This window comes from Mus caroli, chromosome 8 (assembly GCF_900094665.2).
Source record: "Mus caroli chromosome 8, CAROLI_EIJ_v1.1, whole genome shotgun sequence".
NCBI classification, from domain to species: Eukaryota; Metazoa; Chordata; class Mammalia; order Rodentia; family Muridae; genus Mus; species Mus caroli.
Window position 1 is genome coordinate 39,338,377 of NC_034577.1, and position 22,464 is coordinate 39,360,840.

General features: G+C 39.5%; 1 protein-coding gene across 15 annotated transcripts in view; it reads left to right on the plus strand.

Annotated features, from left to right (window-relative positions):
• Sorbs2 (sorbin and SH3 domain containing 2) overlaps positions 1-22,464 on the plus strand; it is a 200,440-nt gene that overhangs the window by 87,722 nt on the left and 90,254 nt on the right. For all 15 annotated transcript variants that reach the window (XM_029480975.1, XM_029480969.1, XM_029480970.1 and 12 more), the window contains one exon: positions 19,762-19,811. In XM_029480975.1, coding sequence (XP_029336835.1) covers positions 19,802-19,811 — 10 coding nt within the window. In that variant the 5' untranslated portion in view covers positions 19,762-19,801. The remainder of the gene's footprint in view (positions 1-19,761; positions 19,812-22,464) is intronic.

Here is a 22,464-nt window from a genome sequence, read left to right on the forward strand (position 1 = left end):
CCTAGCAACTCACTAAAGATTACTCCCAGAGAATAATTTATGGGTCTGAGGGTAAGAGCATGCAACATGTAAGTTCAAAGCCAACAGACCCCACACTTGCTCATTAGGGTCTTTTAATCGCCTACAGGCACATGAGCATGTTTTTTGAATGACACCACTGAGCCCAAAAGAACACACACACACAAAATGTCACACACAAATTTCATGTGAAAGAAAGTCAAGAGCTGTACCATGTTTTTTTCTGTTGTTGAAAATCTAATTACAATTAGAAGTCGCTAGTAATAATTTTGCCATTCTGCTGCTGTCTTTGCCAAAGCCTCTTCCACCTCCTTCATGTAAAGAGACATCTGTCACACAAGGGTGGTCTGCGTCACGGCAACCTGGCCTTCCCTGACATGTTCCCCCAGTGGGCATCGTCTCTGCCTGTGAAGTCTGCTGTACTGAGATCAGTCAATCAAACGAGCTCCCACTCACTCCCAGGAAGCCGCCCCACTCAGAGCCTTAATGAGCCAAAAGAAGGTGCGATCAGCACAGACTTTATTCGACCATCTGTGAGGCAAAGAAACAAATATGGCTTGAGAATACTTCCTTCTGTCTCTCCAATCCATGACTTAATCCAACTCCGTTTAAAATTGTTTATGAAGAGAAACCCTGACTGGGGAATACATTTGAATGATGACCAAGGCGAAGGAGGATTCCATATTTGAAATAATGTATCCAGGATTCACACCCTTGAAGGCTAGGGGATGTTCACTTCTTACTAGCAGAGGAGGTTCCATGGTGGCAACTGTGGGTCGGCCCCACTTCTAAGAGCTCTGTGCATTTTGATCCATGAATTCTTCCCACAACCCTAAGAGGTGGGCTGCACTGCCAGCCCTATTTCTAGGTAAGGAAACTCTCTCTGACTCAGACAAAGCAAGTGAGGGACTTTTTACAATTACCCATCTGCAAACGGCAGAAGGGGCTTTGACAAAGCTGACTGGGCTCCCGGTTCAATGCTACTGCTTATAACCTGGATCAATGGGGGCAGCGTGGTCCCCTACTCCAGTTACTGTTTGGAAATCAAAAGTTGCTGGGATGCTGCCGTTCCTTAAAACAACTCCAGTCTGGCTCATGAGCATTTGTTCTGAAATTCTCTTCCTGTGCCCGCTGTCTCCCCACAACACAGAGCATGCACCCATTTCTATTTATTACTCAAGCAGCAAGACTTCTTCTGGTTCTTACAATCTTCCTGTTACCTATGATGTTCCCTAAGGCTTGGTGGTAACAGAATTAATATAAATATTATTGTTTAGGGCTGAATAGTCAGTCTCCTATTTGTAGCTCTTTGATTTGCTACATATCTTTGCAGTGACTGCTGTTCACTAAAAAATAAATAAAAATAAAAGAGACTTCCCAGACCAAGGTTAAGAGCAGCCTAGGTCTATACATACAAACATGAATATCTGGAAAGCAATTTGACAGCATGATCATTTAGCAAATTATCAATAGCCCAAGGGCCTATGACTTTAGCCAAGGAGTATCAATAAGGATAACCATACCAGGAATTAAATTTCCTCCTATTGAACATACCTCTAATTCAATCAGACACCATTACCCATAATGGTGATGCCGCCTTTGCCTCTTGCTTGGCAGGGCCTTATTGTAAGCCCTTCCCCGATTTGTTAAGCTTTCCTTAGAACTCAGGAGTAGTTTTTGGCGGGAAACCCTACAGATTGCAGGAGACAAATTTAATGTTGAGATAAGGTTTCCTCAAGATTTTCCTTTTCTGTTTGAATAATCCTACCTTATAGTATTGTAAGAGAATAAATACTAATGATGTTAGTCTTAACATCAACTCTCTCAGTTTAGGCAAATTATAGAACCAACTATTTCTAAAATTAACCATGATTAAGTAAATTCTTTTATTTGCAAATGTTAACATACATTGACAAGAAAACTTTTTATAAGCCTTAAAGCCTATCATAAGACATTCCGTCATGATTTATTTACCTTTAACAAGATGATTTATAAGCCCTTAATCTGTAGTCTCACAACACAGTTCCTTATCTTTTCATAGAATCAAATGTTAGAAAGATGTCATAAGATAAACGCTAAAGTCACCGTTTGAAGAATTCAGGTTGTAAGATTTATTGCATTTTTTGTTGTTATCATAAAACATGTTTTTGTGAAAATTTTAGGTAACAAGTTCTGGGTGCTCATGAGGAGAAAAAAGCCCGAAGCAGTTAACATGCAGACAGACGTGTATTAACATTTTACAGCCTGCTGTTATTCTGCTGGGCGCTGGCTTAATGTAACCCTGAAGTTCAAATACGAGCTTGATATGCGTCAAATATTAGAATCACTGGGTGCAGTGAGAAGCTGGTGACACAGGTTGAAGGTTTTGTTTTGCAAGACACTGCTCAAAAATATCATGGCATCCAACCTGCTGACCTTGTCCATGGTTAGAAGCATTACTATTGAAAAAACTGTAAAATTCTGTTAAAATGCAAATGTGTTAGTTTAATAAGAGACTATCTCATCACTTGTAGTTTTAACAAAACCCCAAAAGATTAGATGTTAAGCTCTAACCCCATGCACGTAACCAATTAGCTTATCCCAATTAATTGATGACAGTTGTTATAACTGAGAAAGCTAATTTCTCATTACACTTCAAGATCAGTGATCATCACTAATATTTCACTTACAGAATTCAAAATGAAGGTCCCACTGGGAAGTGGTAGTTCAGGGGTGGACAGAGTTGTTCTGATGTTAATGGAATGCATTCCCTTGGTCAGAATCCAAAAGTAGATCACTTAATGTCTGATTTCACAAATGTAAACAAAAAAAAAAGGTAAATAATGGTGTTCACTATCAACATGTGGCAAAATTAACTCATAGGCTGCTACTTTCATGACACATGGGGCCACAAACAATGACTGTCATTTCTTTGAGACAGGAATTCTCACAGCCCAAACTGTGCTTGAATTTACTATATAATCAAGATGACCTTGGATTTCTGTTCTCCCGACCTCCACCTCCCAAGTTCTAGGATTATGGGCTTGCATCACTGTGCTCAGCCAATGTTGACTGTTTTTGTTACATCATGGAGCACAGACTCGTTCTACTCTCTTTCAGACTGTCTGGCTCACATCTCTACCACAGTAATATTTCCAGAGTTGCCCCAGTGCTAAAAATGACTATCTCCTTGAACTTCCTAAACGGAAAAGAAACCTTGACTTCAGCATCACCGTACTCATTCTTTCCCCATGACTGCCCAGTGTGGAGCCATACCAGAACAAGGGCTTTTCCTCCCCGTGGGTTCCACCCTTATGACTGTGTTTCCTGCCCCTGAATCACCTTCTCCTGCTGTGGCGATGAAAATGATATCATAAACAATCATGTAAGCCCGCAAGGCAGGAAGAGTGTTCTGCAGGAAAACTCCCAAAGAATAGTGGAAATAAAGAAATTGGCTATTTATATGGGGTGGCCAGGAATGGTCTCTCTAGTAGGGTGATGTGTACATAAATGTCCCCCATAGTCTTGATTATTTGGACACTTGGTCCCCAATTACTGACACCGTTTATGGAGATTTAAGAGGTGCAGCCTCTTTGGAGGGAGTATGTCACTGGGAGTGAACTTTGAGAGCTTAAAGCTTTGTCTACTTCCAATGTGCTATCTCTACCTAGTGCTTGTGGTTTAAAGATGTGAACTCTCAACTTGCTACCATATGTCCCATTATAATGGATTTTTTATTCCTCTGGAACCATTATGCCCAAATAACCTCCTCCTTCTATAGCTTGCCTTGGCCACGGTGTCTTATGACAGGAATAGAAAAGTAACTAAGGCAGGTGGCATCTGAGCATTAAGCCGAGGGACTAAAGGACAAAGCTGGTGATAGATGGAAGTACTCTGGGCCAAGAGGAAAACGCTGGGATAGTAGTGGGCTTGGCGTGTGCAAGCAACAGTGAAGTATTCCAGATCCTGGAACAGACTGGGCAGGGAGCAAGAGTGGTAGCCATGGGCCTAGAGCATGGGAGATGGGACCATGAGTTGGAGTCCTTTGAACAAAATGAGTATTCTCTATCATGTTACAGCCACCCCTGTCTCGGAATATTCCTGCATCAGAATACAGCACATGCAGGTACAAGCAGAGGAAGGGAAACGAGTCGTGAGGCACTAAAACAGTCAAGGCAAGCTAGAAGATGCTCACAGAGAAGTTAAATTTGCATAGTTTCGAGTTCTAGATATACACAACATTATAAGATTTGACCACAAATGAACATGGTAATAGCAATTATGAGTCAAATATGATGTCAATGCTTTTTGGGGCTGGAAAGCTGTAAAATTTTTGGCAGTACAGGAAAGCAGTAAAACTTTTGGCAGCACATTCTAGAAAAGCGCTCTACCATTGAACTATATTCCTGCATCTCCAGTACCACCACCCTCCTCCTCCTCCTCCTCGTCCTCCTCCTCCTCCTTTTTAGATAGATCTCATTGAGGACCCAGGATGATCTGAAACTCACTCCAGAGCCCAGGCTAGACTTGAACTTGTAACATTCCTGCCCTGCCTCCTGAGTACTGATATCTCAAGCCTGGGCCACTAGATCCAGCAATGGTGATGCTTTTCACAGAGTGATAGCAGGTGGACCCAAGATCTGGGCCATGTGCCTATTTGACATGCACAAATAGGTATGTAAATAGGCAGCTGTTATTCCAAGCCTGACATTCTGATGATAGTGATTTATGAATGATCAAACAGCTACAGTTTAGCTCAACTGCCCATTAAAAAAAAAATCTACTGACTCTAGTGTGATTGCCTAAACCCCAACATATGTTGAGAATTTCCATTGATCAGAATACAGAAAAGAGAGCAGTGCGGCAGAAGTAATGAGAAAATATGCTGAGGGGAAAAAATGGGAGAGAAGGTGGATGAAAAGCAAGATGCTTCATCTCCCTGCTCTACATTTGTAGGTGCTTTGACTCAGAACTCACTGAGGTGATGTGGTGTATACATACATACATATATACACATACATATACACATATACATACACATATATATGTTACTTGTCTTGCTGATGAGATGAAGTACCTGGAAAAATAATCAGTTTAAGGAAGGAAGAGGGTTTTGTTTTGTTTTGTGTTTGTTTGTTTGTTTGTTTTTCTCACAATTTGAAAGCACACCCTATCATGATGTGGAAGCCATGGCTGCAGAAACTTGAAGAAGTAACTGGCCATACTGAATATGAAGTCAGAAGGTTGGCAACGATGACTGCTTGTGCTCAGCTCCTCTTTCTGTTTAGTGAAGGACCCATTTTTAGGTAGTGTAGAACCCCTTCCCACAGAATGGAGCCGTGCACATTCAGGGCAGGTCTACCAATCTCTATCTCCGTCTAAAATTTCCTGCAAAGATATGCCCAGAAGTTTGTTTCCATGGTGATTATAAATTCTAGCAAGATTAACCATCATATCGCTCAAACTGAAATATTAGCTCAACCTTTGAATTTCTACACATGCCCCTCGTTGAATTTGAAGCACTAAATATCTGGGGAAAAAAAGTCAAGGTCTATTAAACAATCACTGTTTTGTTTAATTGTAGAAGCCACTAAATTAGTTTCAGGATTATGCCAGAGTATCTAATTAGACTTACATGTATTCATTTGCAAGTTAAGAACAGAGCTGTAACTCAGTTGTGTATCTGAGAAAGCATACCATTATTTGCCTGTAGAGCCAGTTTTCTCTAAACTCTGCCAGGGAATAGGACATCTTTCTCTACATCTCTGTTGGTGCCTTCCTTTCAGTATGGACAGCAGACAGGTGCAGGCTTAGTTTACCATTGGGAGACTCCACCAGTACACAACACATACATATGCATAAGACAAGGCTCTCCCCATAGGAGACCAACTATGCAACTCATACAGGAAACAAAGGAAAAAATAAAAAACCCTCTACCTCAGTGGTAGACTCTAGTATCCATAATACAAATGCAAATATCACATAGAAGGGGAAAAATAAATAGTGGATAAATATAGAGAAAGCACAATTCATTTTATAATCTCAGATCAATGCAGATCTGTTTGAAAGCATATGCTTTGAAGACGTTCAACTGCTAATAGAACAATTCCTCTTGCTTATCTTATTTCAGTTACATGACATAGACATTTGAATGCTTGAAGTGAGCTTTGGAAAGCAAGGAACTTGGGTTTAGAGGGGAGAGACAAGGTTTAGAGACATCAAAGAGACTAGAGAACAGGAACGAAAGGCTTATGTTTAAAGATGAGTATATCAATTTTTTATGGCATTATTCTAAATGTAGGGAGGGTGTGCATGTGTGTGTACATGTTATAATTTAATAATATGCTCCTTTCATTTCATTTAACCACTAATAAAAATGCATTCTAAAAGTAATATAATGTTACAAACACATAATTTGTTACAAATTATAAAGGGAAAGTTGCCAAAAATTATCCTTATTCCAGTACTGAAGGTTAGCCTTTCTTTTAAATCTGTTGTTTCAAGTCAGGAAAATATAAACTGCTTTATTGTAAGTTAGTTTCCTCTTATTGAATAGCAAAAAGATGAAGATACATCTAGTTTACAAGGACTGAATCAAAACTTTTGACAAAAATGAGGTTCAAGCTTAATATAAAATCATGTTCCATTTATATTTTGTGTTCATATATATTAAAAATCTGTATGTATATGCATGTATGTGTATATGTGTGTATAAATATATACATTCATTCATTCATCTACACAGAGACAGATATAGAAATAAACATTGGTGAACCAGAAGTAATATTCAAAATTCATATCTTAAGAAATAGGACACTGTAAACATTATAACAACAACATTAAATGGTCTTCAGAACAGCTTGACTCTTGGGATGGTGCTCCCTGTTAAATATTATCCTTTGTAGCATCTTTTCTCTTTGCCGTAAAGATTTGAAAGTCACCAAAGCCACATATTTCTTCCTCCTCCTCCTCCTCATTACCATGACCACAAATGTAGCAGGAAACAAAAAAGAAAAATAGATATGTGCATAATACGGCATAAAAAGAATGGGCGAGCTAATTCCAGGAAATGCTCAGAATAGCTAAATTAGCCTTATTCCAAATATATATGAAGTAATTTACTTTTTATAATGTCGGTCCAGCTGAATACGATGATTTCATTCCAAGTGTTCCGGTGATTAGCTGAAATGTGACTCACGCCTATGAGGCGTCCTTCCCTCCCTCCTTGGACAAAGTGGTCAGGATCAAGATAAATGAAAATATTATCAGCCACCGTGGGTGGTTCCATGGATATCCTGAGCCTTACAAAGTGAAAACATACCCTATATGCTTCCTGACTTTGTGTTTGTATGTGTGCGTGGAAATGTAGTTTGACTGGATTTTATTACGGGTGACTGTGTGGTAATAGATACAAAATTAAGGAAAGTCATATTCATGTGCTTCCTTCTGTCCCATGCCATTTCAAAGGATGCTGTGGGACAGACTTGGGAGGGTTCTGAGGGCTACTCAAGGGCTCTTAGCAATGGACCACAGAAGGAGTCCAAGCCACTTAAGGTGCAATCAAGAGGGGCCTGGAACACCCCAAGACAAGTGGTAAAATCGTCTGCTCACACTGTTATGCGTGATGCTTGCCTCCTCTCATGTGCATCCAGAAGATTGCCTTGCAGGGGTTCCTTATTCTCATGGGACAGTAACCAATAGCCTTTGCCTCTATGTCACCATTAATTGATTATTGGCCCCCATTTCCTCCACCCCATGTGCTAGACTCTGCTTAATCTGTGTTTGACTTACATAAAATCCAAAGGACTAGACATGCTTATACCCTCCTACTCAAGCTCTAGGGTCTAGACCAAAGAAACTGTGGGACTTGGGTAGAAGGATATGCTCTCTCCAGAGTAAAATGTCTTTTTTATTTTACTTCTGAAGAAATACGTAGCTGAGAGCGAGTGTTATACCAAGGAGGGAACCCCAAGATTTAGTTTACGCAGGTTCTGAGATAGAACGAGCATTTGCAATGTTGGACTAATAATTAAATGAAGAATGAAGAGTACCATTCTCTGAGATGGGAGATGTGTGAAAGATGGGTTTGTGGGATGTGTAGGGAAAGAGTTTGAGGGGAAAGGATTATCTTAAACTCAGAACAGCATGAGAAATAAATATGAATCCCCTTTGAATGAGAGCTCAGACGTAACATGCAGAAACTGGGCTAACCGAGTGAGAGCCAGGCATGGCTTTGCTTTGGTGGATACTGAAAATTAGGTTCTTTGGCAGTATACTACTCTAAGGACTTAAATTACACAGAGACCTTTTAAAACCCATTTGCTGCATATAAATTGACATCTTATGTGCAGACTGTTTATGTGGTCCTTAAAATAAGACTCATGGGACCCATTTGAGCATTAAGTTTCTGGACATGGTGTCCATCAATATAAACATTCCACAATTCATACTCCTCATGTTCTCCCTAATCTGTCTCCTATCAGTATTTTCTTGACACATGTGCCGTAGGGTTGCATTAAAATATAGCCAAGAACAGTCAGCCATAACTTGTGTTAAGTAACCAGTCTAACTCCAAACGTTATTATAAAGAGGGGAACAGGCTGACATTTTTGTATCACAGACTTTGATTATTGTTTCCAAAACCCAGAACAGCAGACACCCACACGAAAAATAGCTTCAAATGCTACCAGGCTCCCCGTGCTGCTGTAATTTAGCAAGCGATGACATGGGTGACTCTGCCAGTTAGAAGATGTGATGAAAATATTGGTCAGAAATACAGTGTGCTCCAATGTTCTTGCCCTGTTTCCTCAAAATCAGTAGACTTTGCTCTTTAAATAGAAGCCATGCAAAGAATGTGGCATTTGGCATGGTAAACTGTGGTTTGATTTATTAGTTTCAGAGGACTTCTCTGCTGTCAACTCTAACAGAATACTGAGAAAATTAATAATTCCTGTCACTCCCAGTATGCCTCCTGCTTTTATAAGGTGATGATAATTTATAGACTGAAGTTTGTTCCTTTTTCAAGTGTGGATTTGTAAAATGGATACCATCTTAGAGATAAATTCCCAACTTGAGAACCCCAGGGGGAGGACACTTGAGATAATATAAACATGTTATATACAGAGGTGGCCTGTAGACCTTTTTTTTCTGGAGTTAAACTGGAGCCAAGAGGACAGCCTAACTAGCATAGGCTGCCATTAATACGTATCCCGTCTTACCCTGGTCTTATCGGAAGAAATATAAATCCACAATGATCTTTTTTCTTGTGGATGTCAATATGCAAATGAATTTTTTTTAAAGATTTATTTATTTATTATATGTAAGTACACTGTAGCTGTCTTCAGACACTCCAGAAGAGGGCGCCAGATCTCGTTACGGATGGTTGTGAGCCACCATGTGGTTGCTGGGATTTGAACTCTGGACCTTCGGAAGAGCAGTCGGGTGCTCTTACCCACTGAGCCATCTCACCAGCCCGCAAATGAATTGTTAAGCTTGGCTTCTGGTTAGCTTCTGCTTGGGACATGTAATCAGAGTAATGAGTTTGGGACATGTAATCAGAGTAGTGGTCCATACGGAAACTTTCAGTTGATATTTATCGACTATATACTCTCCTTGATTCAGTATATCTCAGATGATAGAAATCCTGTGATTTTGAATTCTAAAACAAGTCTTTCATTTTATACATTAAAATCCATATTTACTCGAATTTCTAGGTTTTATTTTTGTGAGTGTATGGGTGTGTCCAGGGCTGATGCAAGTAGAAAGGGAACATGAGGGGAGGAGGGATCAAAGTAGGGGACAAAACAAAGATAGAGGATGCATGTGTCATGAAGGCAGAATCAATGCTGTTGAAGGAAGGGAAGGGACCCAACGAAGGGGAGGCAGGGCATGAAAAAGCACAAAAAGAATGCAATGTATGAAAATGTTACAATGAAACTTAGTTGTGTTGTAATCAGACTGTTAAAGAGTCCAGTACATACAGGTGGTTTGGTTTGGTTTGGTTTGGTTGGGTTGGGTTGGGTTGGGTTGGGTTTTTTTCCTCTGGCCCACATTAACAGGACACACTCTTTAGTGGTAGGATAACAAAACAGCTGGTCAGTAATGATGAACACCTTTTATCCCAACACTTGGGAGACAACAGCAGATAGATCTCTGAGTTTGAGGCCAGTCTGGTCTACAGAGCAAGTTCCAGGACAGCCATGGCTACACAGAGAAACTCTGTGTAGAAAAACAAAACAAAACAAAACAAAACAGTTCTATTAAGAACATGTGCCTGAAAGCTCCCTGAAAATTGAGTTGTTGGATTCTGCCCAATTCTGTTCATGTATTTGTATACATGTATGTATTTGCATACATGTGTGAGTTTGCATTTGTGAAGTTGCTGGTTCTGTAAGAAAGAGTTAACTTTTGAGTTGCCCATATATTTTACTTCCTCCCCAATAAGTGACATTACTGGCCCTCAGCCATAACCCAAGAAATACAACTAGCCATCACATTAATGATAATAGAATAAATTAGAGATTATCTACACACTTCTGAAAAGTGATCACTCTCCTCAGACATGCTGTGAGAGTCAGTATTAGCATGTGTGATCCCGACATAGATTCTGGGTTTCCATTCCCCCCTGCTACAGCACAATGAGGAAACACTTGTATTTTCCTTAGAAAAGGAGGAAATGATTATGAAACGGGTGGTTACCAGGTTATCTCAAGTCTCCCGAAAGACACCTTCCACCTGTGAACCTGGAACACGACATTCTCTGCACATTGTGGTAGAGTCCGCCCACCCGAGAATCCCAGGAGACATAAGGAGCCTCACGAGCCCGTGCCTCAGAGGCACCCCCCATGAAGACGCAGCCAGGCTGTTGCAGATGGGAAGAGTGGATGGCCTTGTCCATTTGGTAGTCTAAAAAGGGAGCCTCCTTGCCTTTCCAAGAGTCTTAAACAGGAAGGATTTTTTATATATATATTTTTTTATATATAGAGAGAGGACAGATGACTAGTAATGATCAGACCAAGTAAGATTTGGTTGTCTATATTAAAATAGGAGCAAAAATCATGGTAGAGCCTTCTGAGCATTACTACTTAACTATCATGTTAAATCAGCATGGAGTTTTATGAATCTTCGTTCGGGTGAGCGTCACCGTTCTCCAATGTATAATTTAAGAAAGAATTTGTATGTTGTTTTCCTTGCCTATTTTTGGTGGGCTGAGTGACAGGCAGCTTAGTTTTTAGCTTTAAATAGTGGTAAGGTATGAAGGACTATATTAGGTATAAACAAGGAAGCCATGCCGGGAACTCATGAGCAGCTTACAGACTAGAAGTCGGGTTGCTTGGATTAGCATTTTTTGGAACAAAAGAGCAATAAATGTAAAATTCCATTTTGTTTCAGTACATATAAACCTTAAAGCCCTTGGTTTTAGCATGGACCTATTTATCTTTCTTTCTTTCTTTTTTTCTTTTATTGGATATTTTCGTTATTTACATTTCAAATGTTATTCCCCTTCCTAGTCTCCCCCCTCCCGGAAACCCCTTCTATGAGGGTGCTCCCTCACCCACCACCGCCTCCCTGCCCTGGCATTCCCCTATACTAGGGCATCAAGCCTTGACAGGACCAAGGACCTCTCCTCCCATTGGTGCCCTATAGAATAGGCCATCCTCTGCTACATATGTGGCTGGAGCCATAGGTCGCTCCATGTGTACTCTGGTTGGTGGTTTAGTCCCTGGGAGCTCTGGGGGAACTGGTTGGTTGATATTGTTGTTCTTCCTGTGGGTTGCAAAGCCTTTCAGCTCCAAAGTTGATAACTGTACTTCTGAGAACCTAGCATTCAGGAACAGTCACATTTGGATGTTGTAGTTCTTAAATTCGGGGTCATCCTATGGTATGAATTTTCTGACACTGAAAGTCAGTCTGAGTACACGCTATAGTATTTCCCATGGCTGCTAAAACATGACTGACAGCTCACCCTGGTGTCTCCACTGCTTTGCCTGTGGCCTCACCAACTCCCTGCCAGCATTCGCTAGACACCTTCAAAGCCTGCTTAGACTTGTTTTCCTACCAGGATGTCCTGTGCATAAATAAAGAAGATGCTTTTTAAAATGATGCGAGTGGGCCCAACATGTCCGAACAGTAGGATCACCATCTTGATTAATAAGAAAAACACAGTTGATTTATACATTGTTTTAATTGCATTTTAAAACAGTTGTGTTCTACTAAACACACAGTCCATTAAATCCCCTGGACTTATTTCATATCAGTTTTGAGAAGGTAGTCTAATCTTGTCCACCAAATCTTCGTCTTTGCTTTAGCCACCTTGAAGGAGTTCATCTTTTCTTTGGCTAAAGGTTAATGCCATCACAATTATTTGTCTATTATTTTTCTTCTCTCCTGAATATTTCCTCTACTGTACCAATGAGTATTCATTATTTATTTTTCCTTTCAAAATAAGAATGTCAAAATCACACAGTCAGAGAAAGGCACTTCTTAAAATGAGTCTTTCTTTCTTTCTTTCTTTCTTTCTTTCTTTCTTTCTTTCTTTTTATTGGGGGGGGGGGTTCAAGANAGGATTTCTCTGTGTAGCCCTGGCTGTCCTGGAACTCACTCTGTAGATCAGGCTGGCCTCAAACTCAGAAATCCGCCTGCCTCTGCCTCCCAAGTGCAGGGATTAAAGGCCTGCGCCACCATGCCCGGCAAAATGAGTGTTTCTTTGCCTGTTGTTTCTCCTGAACTCAGGGCACACAGGGACTTCCTACAAGAATCTTAGTGGATTTCTTGCTAAGTTCCTGAAAACCATCCTTGTACTCCAGAGGAGTCGTGGTATACGTGTGATAATAGGACTACATTCCTGATATTAGAGATTACTCTGACAATGAAAATTCAAGTCATCTGTTTGTATAGCACAAGTTCATAGTGCCAGTGGGATGCTATGCTAAACAGTCTAACAAAATATCATAAGCATATTTAATAAATTCTATATATCTTTCACACAGCTTTTTTTCCTCTGCTTTTGACCCATTATTACCTCCTTGGGTTTTCTACACTGAGCTAGTTTACCAACTATAAAACATATACAAAGGGACTGAATATAGTTTTATTCTGAATAAACTTAGTAAGAAACACAGTATTGAATTGTGAAAACTAATCAGCTAGATTTATTTTGTCCTAATCATTCATCAAAATTCAAATTCTAGGTAACAAATGGGTTTTTTTCAACACACATTTATAATAATACTAGAACTGGACGATCAACCTCGTCATCACCAAGCTGTGTGAATGTTTTCTCGGGTGTTCAGGAAGCAGGTGTATTAACTCAGAAGAAACGTGTGACTGTGTCTTTAACAGTCAATTAGGAATACATGAGATTATTTTACAGTCATAATTAGGTAACATAACATTGCCGCAGAGGTATTTTAGAAAAAACATACTTTTTAAATTTCTGGGGTTTTCTTAGAAAAAGCAGCCATAGCCACGGGCCTGGGCTCAGAGAAACCAGAATAACTCTTTCCAAATATGGGTTTGCACAGTAGCTGCATGAAAGTAATCTGTCTCAGGCAGCCAGTATTCTCTCTTGGTCTCAGAAGAGTAAGGCTGTGGTTCTAGGTTAACAGTCTCCATCTTATTCATCAACCGGTTTGGGACTCCATCACATATTCCTCTCACACTGTGTGTTCTCTCTTATCCCCCATGAGCCAGAATTTAATTGAGACTATGCTGTGAGGCTTAGGAGGGCTTGTTCTTGTTTACAAACGTGGGTTCAGGATGCCTTGAAGAGTAACACATGTTTTATTTTTATTAAGACTCCAGAGAGCTGAGCTGCCTCTCAAGTGTCGGTTTGTTGCTCTGTCATCTTGGAAAAATCATTCTTTTTAAATCCTCACAGATCTCTCCTCCAACATCTGTTTTCTTACAGAAATTACAGGATTGGAATTTAGGAAAAAAATATACACTTAGTAAAACCCTTAATGTTTATCTCAATTTATACTGTAAAGTATGAATTGAGCCAAATGCAATAATGTTTTTAGTGTCAGAGTATTTGTGCTATCAATACATTAAAACCAGAATGGAAGATGGAAAGCTTCACAGAGGAGGGAAATTCTAAAAAGTATACAACTTTTAAAACTGGTTATTTTAAAATATCAAGGATGCTCCACTCAGGAAAGGGATATGTGCTTCTTGCACAGTGACAGAAAGAGAAGCCAGTCTCACCGAGGATGCTAGAACTCTTCCATGTGTCACACAGCTCAAGATATTATGTTTATAAACATCTCCTTCAGCCATCATTGAGGGTCCTAAGCCGTCAGGCTGATCACTACTACCTTTCATGCCACTTTCTTTGGCTTTAGTAGTCTTGACTGTAGTCAAGCTAAGTGAGCTAAGCTGCTCCAATTGGTTCCTGAAGTTTGTCTTATCTTATTTATGGCAATGTTTGTAAAAAGAAAAATGTCCTAGCTAAATGGAACAAGCTGCCCACCCAGACAGCAGACTTTCCTCTCAGTTCCAACAAGCTGCCAATGTGGGGTGGGACGATGGGAGATTGGAGAATGCTGACAGATCATCTGATAAACCATTTAGCTTGCCTCCATCTGAAGTAACATAATAAGGCCCTGTACCCTTTCGGGAAGTACTAGTTATCTTCTTATAACATAGCCAAGGCTAAAGGCCTGCTTTAACATACTTTATGTGTTGGTGAATGGGATACATGTGGTTCACCTGTCATGAGGAGAAAGGGTAGATTTGACTCATGGCATCTGTTGAAGATGATAATCATAGATGGTATACACTGTATAGGTGCTTCAACGTTGACCTGCTTTGAATCCAGTCCTCCTTGCCCCGCCTCCCCATGTCTTCTGTGACAAACAATGCAGGATCACAGAATGGGAAATTGTCAAGAGCGGTGCTTACTTTAACTTACGTTTCAAGTTTAAAGGAAGCAGCTTAGATTGACATATGGCAAGAGACAAAGACTATGTGTATTGTCTGTGACTCTTCGGATCTGTTTCCCTCAGCTTACGAAGCCATCAGGATTCAATTGTGCAAGCTCCATTCTAATGACCTTATGTAATCCTAATCACTTCACCTAAAGACTCCACCTCTAAACACCATAGTGGAAGGTTCTACACTGTTGACAGCCCACAGTGAATTTTAAATCTCATACATGAAGCTCTAGGAGGGACAAACTATATTCAAACCATAGCACCATCCTTCCAGTACTGCTCAGGTCACAGTCACATGAGCAGTGGGACTATTCCAATACACTGTGTATAATCTTTCCGTGCCTAACTCACCATCTCATCCTTGGGGAATCTTTATTTTCATGAAGAGTCCATTTGACTTTTGATTTATGTAACATAAGCCTGTGTAACGTTCCTAGAACTGTACTGTTACATTGAACAAATGGTTGTCTTAGGGGAAAATGTTCAATTAAAGCATTTAGAGGTATCCTCTAATTATCTGAAAGGGTTATAACAGTAAGTGGCACTAGGAAAGTAGGACACTGAAGCAATATTTCATGGAACCAGGCAAAATAAAATCAATATTTATTTAGAGTATTTGGCTGACTTCATGTGTGTATGTGCAGGGTGTATCTACTTATATGTGATATAGGCATTTGTGCACATGCACATACCAGTGTGTTATCACACCTGTCTATGGAGGTCAGAGGTTAACACTGGTATCCTCTTCAGTTACTTTGCACCTTTTTTAGGACAGGTTCTCACTGAATCCTGATTTCATCAGTGGGCAAGACCAACTGGTCTGAGAGCCCCACCAGTCTGCTCCAGTGTTGTTGCACCTGGCACTTTGCTAACTGAGCCATCTCCTCGACCCCTGATGCTGACTTTGAAGTATTGGAAAAATACCAGCCAGTCTTACCTGCCTGTTGCTGACTTTTTCTTCAATATGTCTTTGGGCATGTGTGTTTAGGAAAAGTTTTGTTTTGAATAGCTCACGTAGTAACAACCCAAAAAGAGCACTTAACAGAATTCCTTCAACCCATGATTTTGTTTTAGAATTTTTTTCCAAGTATCAGGCAGATTAATATGACTTAAAAGAATGATATATGCTCTTATAAAAATCACTGTTTTTATGGCTCTGTGACCTTTTGCCTCTTTAGTACTTGTCATTATTTCTCCTCATTCCCAAAAATGATGTTGGACATGTTGATCCCCACTGCACTGTCTAGTTTGCCTTATTAATACTGTGAACCCATCATCAAGGCCCATTAGCTCAATAGTAGTGGGTGGCAGCATTCCCAGGCAGGGAACATCCTGCCCTTACTATCTACTGTGATGAGTTTTGTGCCCGCCCACTTGGAGGCAGAGGAGTTGATGTCTCATGTCGGGGAACAATTTACAGGATGTGTTCAGAAATGCAGTTAAGGTGTGGTTTTGCTTTTCAAAACTCAGGAACTGTAAAAGACAAAATGAACTGATCGGTCTTTTCTTGTAAATATCTCAGAGTAGCATGTTGACATATTCTTGCAAATAAGTAATGCTAAATGTCAGCGTGAATTAAGCCATTTGGCTGTAATTGAGAAGGAATTGAGAGGTGAACTAATTCAGCAGTTTTCAATAGTTATCATCATGCCATGGTCAGAGAGAAAAAGGAAAGGGCATTGATCTCTTAGGGCATTTTAATCAGAAAGTGGGACACAAAAGGGGTCGTTTCACAGAACACAAATATAGTACAAGTTAGAATCTCTGTAGATCCTTAATGTGCAGAATATTCTCATCCTCATGTTTAAGATCCGTCTCTCGACAATCTAATGTCCCACAGTGTCTTCCCACTGTAGGCTATCAGTGTACTTGCATCTAAATAATACATAAAGTACCAGTATGTTACTTCACAATAGCTATATCAGTCTGAGTGATTAAAACTCTTCAATGGGAAAAAAAAAACAAAAAAAACAAAAAAACCCAAAACCAAAGCCACTTTAAATTTCAGATCACTTTAAATTTCAGTTGAAGTTTAACTCTCTCACTTGACCTATGACCGTGATAGTTAACTCAGCTCTATAAAAATAACATGACTGACACAGAATTCCTGGGTAAAACTGGGGGAAAGATGCTGTTTCTGGTTTTCTTCAGAATGGATGGCTTGTGACAACTAATCACAATAATAATAGCAATCACAAATTCAAGCATAGATATGTCTGTGTCCACAGTCTTGTTCCTGTGCAGGTGTGATCAAACCTCTCAGGACCCCAACTCAAAAGAAAAAAGTCGCAGTCTCGTCTTTGATGCACCTTGAAAACAAAGGCCACTCTGTTCTCCATAACAATAATAATAAGGGAAAGACAGTTGGGTACAATTCACTAGATGTTTGACGTTATGTCATGTCATTGCTGAAGTATTAACGAGCAATCCAATCCATTGCTATACACATAACTGAAAACCAAAGTTAGTCCCACCATTCCCATGCATATCCTGAACTGGTATATAATATATATAATATATTATATATATTATATATAACTGGTATATAATATATATATATATATATATATATATATATATATATGTGTGTGTGTGTGTGTGTATGTGTGTGTGTGTGTATATATATATATATGTGTGTGTGTGTGTGTGTATATGTGTGTGTGTATATATATATATATATAATGTTGCTTTGTTCTATCAGCTTTATAAAAAACTGATTTAAGCAAATCCAGCCCACATAACCCATAAAAATTATTTTGACCCGTTAATATGCCAGGCTCTTGTTCTGTAGACTGCCTTCTTCGGGTAAATTATTTCTATTTCATAGTACATTGTCATAATCTTGGCCCCAGTTCAATTCCAATTTAAGAAAATACTTGAAGTGCTGCTGTCTTCTAGCTGCATTCAAACACTCTAGGAATTTGATGCCTCCCAGACTAATCTGCGCCTGCCCGTTATGCAAGTGCAATCAAAGACACTTTCAGAACAGAACAAAAGAGAGATTGGATTCTCTGTAGCTTAAATTGCTTAAATAGAGTTCTCAGTAGTGGAATTGTTAATGGCTTTTGTGCAAACAAGGGAGACAGAATCATGCATTTTTATTAGTCACCCAAGAAGCCTTTGGTTTCAGGTTGTTCTTAGCACACAAACGCCATGGCTCATCTTTAAGAACCTTCAAGTGTCTTGCCTGATTAGGAAGTTAGTCACTTAATGTTTTGACAATTAAAACAATATAAAGTTAAAATAAAAACTAACAAATTACCCTCAGAGGTAACAGGATACATCACTTTAAAAATGAACAGCCCAAGGATTTGTGGCGCCTTCCTTTGTTCTACATAATCCTCCTTTGCTGTCTGAGAGTCCGGTGTTTTGCAAATATCTGCATTGGATTCTAAGGACACTTGATGGTATTAGAAACATTGGGTTAGAGATTAGCAGCTTTCTTGTTCTGACAATTAGCCCTCCTTCCGCAGTAATCTTTGCATCAGTGAATATTATTCTGCTGTGAACACTGCCTTCCTCATGTCCCACTACAATGTGAATCGGTCCAGTTGTCAGCATAGCACGTTGCCTCATTCAGAAGGGATGGTGAGGTCGAGTTTGGGAAATGTCCTTACAGGCCTCCTGCTCTGGGGACTGTTTACCTCTTCTTGTTTTAGAAGTGGCCTCAGCCATGGTCCCAGACATCCCTCGAGGCGACTTTTCCATTTATTTTGTCCATTTAAGGGGAACACATTGAGAGCTTTGCTACTGAGAGATTAAAATAAATACATTGAGAGGAACAGTCTCAAAGCTCCAGTGCAGACCACACTGCCTTCTCCCTTGGGTCCATTGGCATCCCTACCAATATAGGCAATAAGGCTGCCCAGTCCAAGGTTTAGAAAAATGCTGAAGTACCCAGAAACATGTTTCTTTACTTGTGTACATTGAAAACTAAAAAGCAAAACATGTTATAATAAAATTTCCTTTGATGACTTTTTAAAAGTCCATTGTCCTGAGAAAATAGATCCATGTGTCTAAGGTAACGATTTCAAGCAGTGGCTGGTTTGTTTTTGTTTTTTGTTTCTGTTTTGTTTTGTTTTGTTTTGTTTTTGAAGTTCTGGAAAAGATACTTAACAATGAATTGTCCTTGTAGAACAGGATAGGTAATTATAAACAAACAAACAAACAAACTTCCTTTGCATACTGAGTTTAGATCACAGGCTCTCATACATGTTGGGCATAAAAATTAAATTTCTTAAAATGAAAATGTGGGCTGTGTGTGTAATTCACTAGTAGAACATATGCTTGATTTGAATGAGGCTATAGTCCATAGCAAAGAAAGAAACAATACCAGAAAAAAAAGGAAGAAAGGCAGGGCTTGGTTTTTCAACCATTAGTGATCACCATTACATGAAACTAGAACTTTGTTACAGTAAGACAAGAATGATTGACCCCTACGATGACTGGAATTATAAATTCTACTCTCCTTATTAAACTTTGGCTTAAGCAAGATTCATGATAAAGTGGTGTTATTTATAGGTTAGGTTCTCAACCTGTGGGCCAGGACCCCTTTCGGGTTTAAATGACCCTTTCACAGGAGTCACCTGAGACCATCAGAAAACACAGAGATTTACCTCACAATTCATAACCGCCATGAAGTAGCAACAAAAATCATTTGATGGTTGGCAGTCACCGCAACACGAGGAACTGTATTAAAGAGTCACAGCGACAGGAGGATTGAGAGCCGCTCTTATGGGTACACTGAAACCAAAACCCTGTAGACAGCATTCTGTCCTATGTGTCAGTGAGCAGTCACAGACTCTTACACTCTTTTTCTTTTCCCTTCCAGGAAAACTGAAGAAGTTAATAACAAACCCTTCGAGGTGAAAATGAATACAGGTACACTGTCTCTGATTGTTTGTTTGTTTGTTTGTTTTACTCTTTAGCTTTGCTTTTTAATAGTCACCTTGGTTCTCCATTAGCATAGTGCTATACTGATCCCAAATGTATTGCCGAGTTTCTGAGCATAGGGAAAGTTATATTCCCTTATCATTGCACCCCAATATTATAGCCCAAAGTAGAATTTTTTGTTATCTGCTATTCTTGATCTTTTATTATATATTTTCTTCTTCTCTATGTATATGTATATGATTTCATGTAGGGGTACACACGTATATGGCCAGGTTGGGGGGGGGGAGACCATAGGTTACATTTCAGTATCATTCCTTGTAGTTCAAGCCACACCTTGTTTTTGAAGCAGGGCCTCTTATTTCACCTAGACCTCTGCAATTCAACTAGGCTAGCTGGCCCATCAGCCCCAGGTAGCCTCCTGTCTCCACAACTCCTGTGCTGAAATTAGAAGCACATTCCACAGTGCCCAGCTTTTTAAACATAGGTTCTGAGAGTCATATGGGGGTTTCCATGCTTATAAGGAAAGCTCTTTATTAACCAAGTCATGAGATCAGCCCTTTATGACTATATTTTTTTCCAATTCATTCTTAGAGTTGCTTGAAGTTGTATTTATACATTTGAAATCTCTTGCTTAAAATATGTTAGGCTCAAAGGCAAGTTACTCTGGCGAACAATATTTAAACTTTCCCAATCACAAACTGTTTATATTGACAAAGTGAGCAGATAGGTGTTCCAAAGCCTCACACGAAAGAAACTCAATTTATTCTTCATCATCGTGATTTGCATAAAGCCATAAGCATGTTATTTTTAGACTTGTATACATTATCCCTAAATATTTTAACACAAATGCCTCTGAATCCTGTTATATAGATTTTAATTGCAAAATAGTTTACAAAGACCTTATATATATATATATATATATGTATATATATATATATATATATGTGTGTGTGTGTGTGTATATATATATATATAAACATCCTTTTGTCTCCATAGTAGATATATCTCGCTTATAATTTCACCTTCACCTTCATTGCCTCAAAAGTCTGATATACAGTAATTAAAGAAAATGACTCTCTCATTGAAATCCTATGACTGTATCATGGATGATGGCTGGAAAGTTGTTTCAGCCAGCCACCCCATAACAGAGCATAAAGAAAACCCAGGACATTCTTTCTCAACAAGTTCCTTGTATCAGTGTCTAGAAGAAGGATTAACAACTAGCTAGTAAGAGCCAGTCTTTAATCCCTAGATCAAGTATGGAGGTATGTGCCAGGTCCACCTCCCTGTGGCGTCTGCTTAGCGGAAACCTGCTCAAACTGGCCTCAGAGAACTTGGTGCCAGCTGGCTCCTGAGGGTGGAGTCCACATGTAGATAGCTGTTTGGAGCAGTGGACAAGACGAGGGTGTTGAAGGGAGAATTGGTGACCTTCACAGAGAACCAAGGCGAGGCAGTTAGAGATGGTTTGCTTTCTCCACTGCCTAGTGATGGCTCTTACTTCGTGTTGTATGTACACTGTAAAATGGACTGGGAGGAGCCTGGTGGCAGGAGTGTAGAGCCACTCCTGAAGACTGTCCACATAAAGAAGTGAGGTTCACTCACTGTTCGGAGGGATCCCCTTTAAAGAGTTAAGTTCCACACGGCTTCCCAAAATAGGATTTTCCTATTTGTTATAACATTGACAGATATGCATATGTAATTGTATGGAACGTACCTTGCTTGTGTACTATATATTCCACAGTTGGTCTTCCTGTTCCTATAATTGCAACAATGGTCTTCCAACCTCTCTGCTTCTTCTTCTTTAACTTTCTGGTATCTGCACCAAGTTGCTGCTGAAGAGCATCAACGGAAACCACTACCACAGCCTTCCATTTGTAAGGAGTGATCTTGATTCTAGATGGACACAAAATGTGCATAAAATGGGGTTGTTTATGTGTGTAAATATATCTACAGACATGCAAATTTGGTGATAAGCTAAAACCCTTTGTTTAAAATTCCAAAGTAATGTTTCAGTGTTGCTATAAAAACACGCTACCTTAAAAAACTACAGATGGCAAATATTTATATGATATTTGGGTAGAAGATAGGTACATATTGCTTTAGGCAACTGAAATTATTGTCACTGTATAACAAAATTAAGGGATAATTGATTCCCATGTAACTATTAATTAAAATTGGCTTACCTTATCTATCTATCATTAACAATATGTAATATTTTTTTAAAATTCTACATGCCAGGTCTAGTACAGTAGCTCAGTTGAGTAAAGTACTTGCTGCTCAGCCATGGGCATCTGAGTTCAAACCTCAAGCACCCAGGTAAAAAGCTGTGCACGGGAGCAAGCACTACCCACAGTGCCAGCAAAGAGAGAAGGCAAAGAGAGGAGGCTGCTAGGGGTTCCCCAGGCCGGCTGGCCAATCCAAGTCAGTGGGCTCCAAGCACATGAAAGACCCTGTCTTTAAAAATAAGATGGAAAGAGAAATGGAGATAATACTCTTACCATTGACCTCTGGCCCCAGAAGCATACACATAGCTGTGTGCACCCAGATGAACACTTCATGTATATATGTATGTGTATATGTATATACACATACATATACATATCATACAGGCAAAAAAACATATTTTCCAGTCACTAAGGTC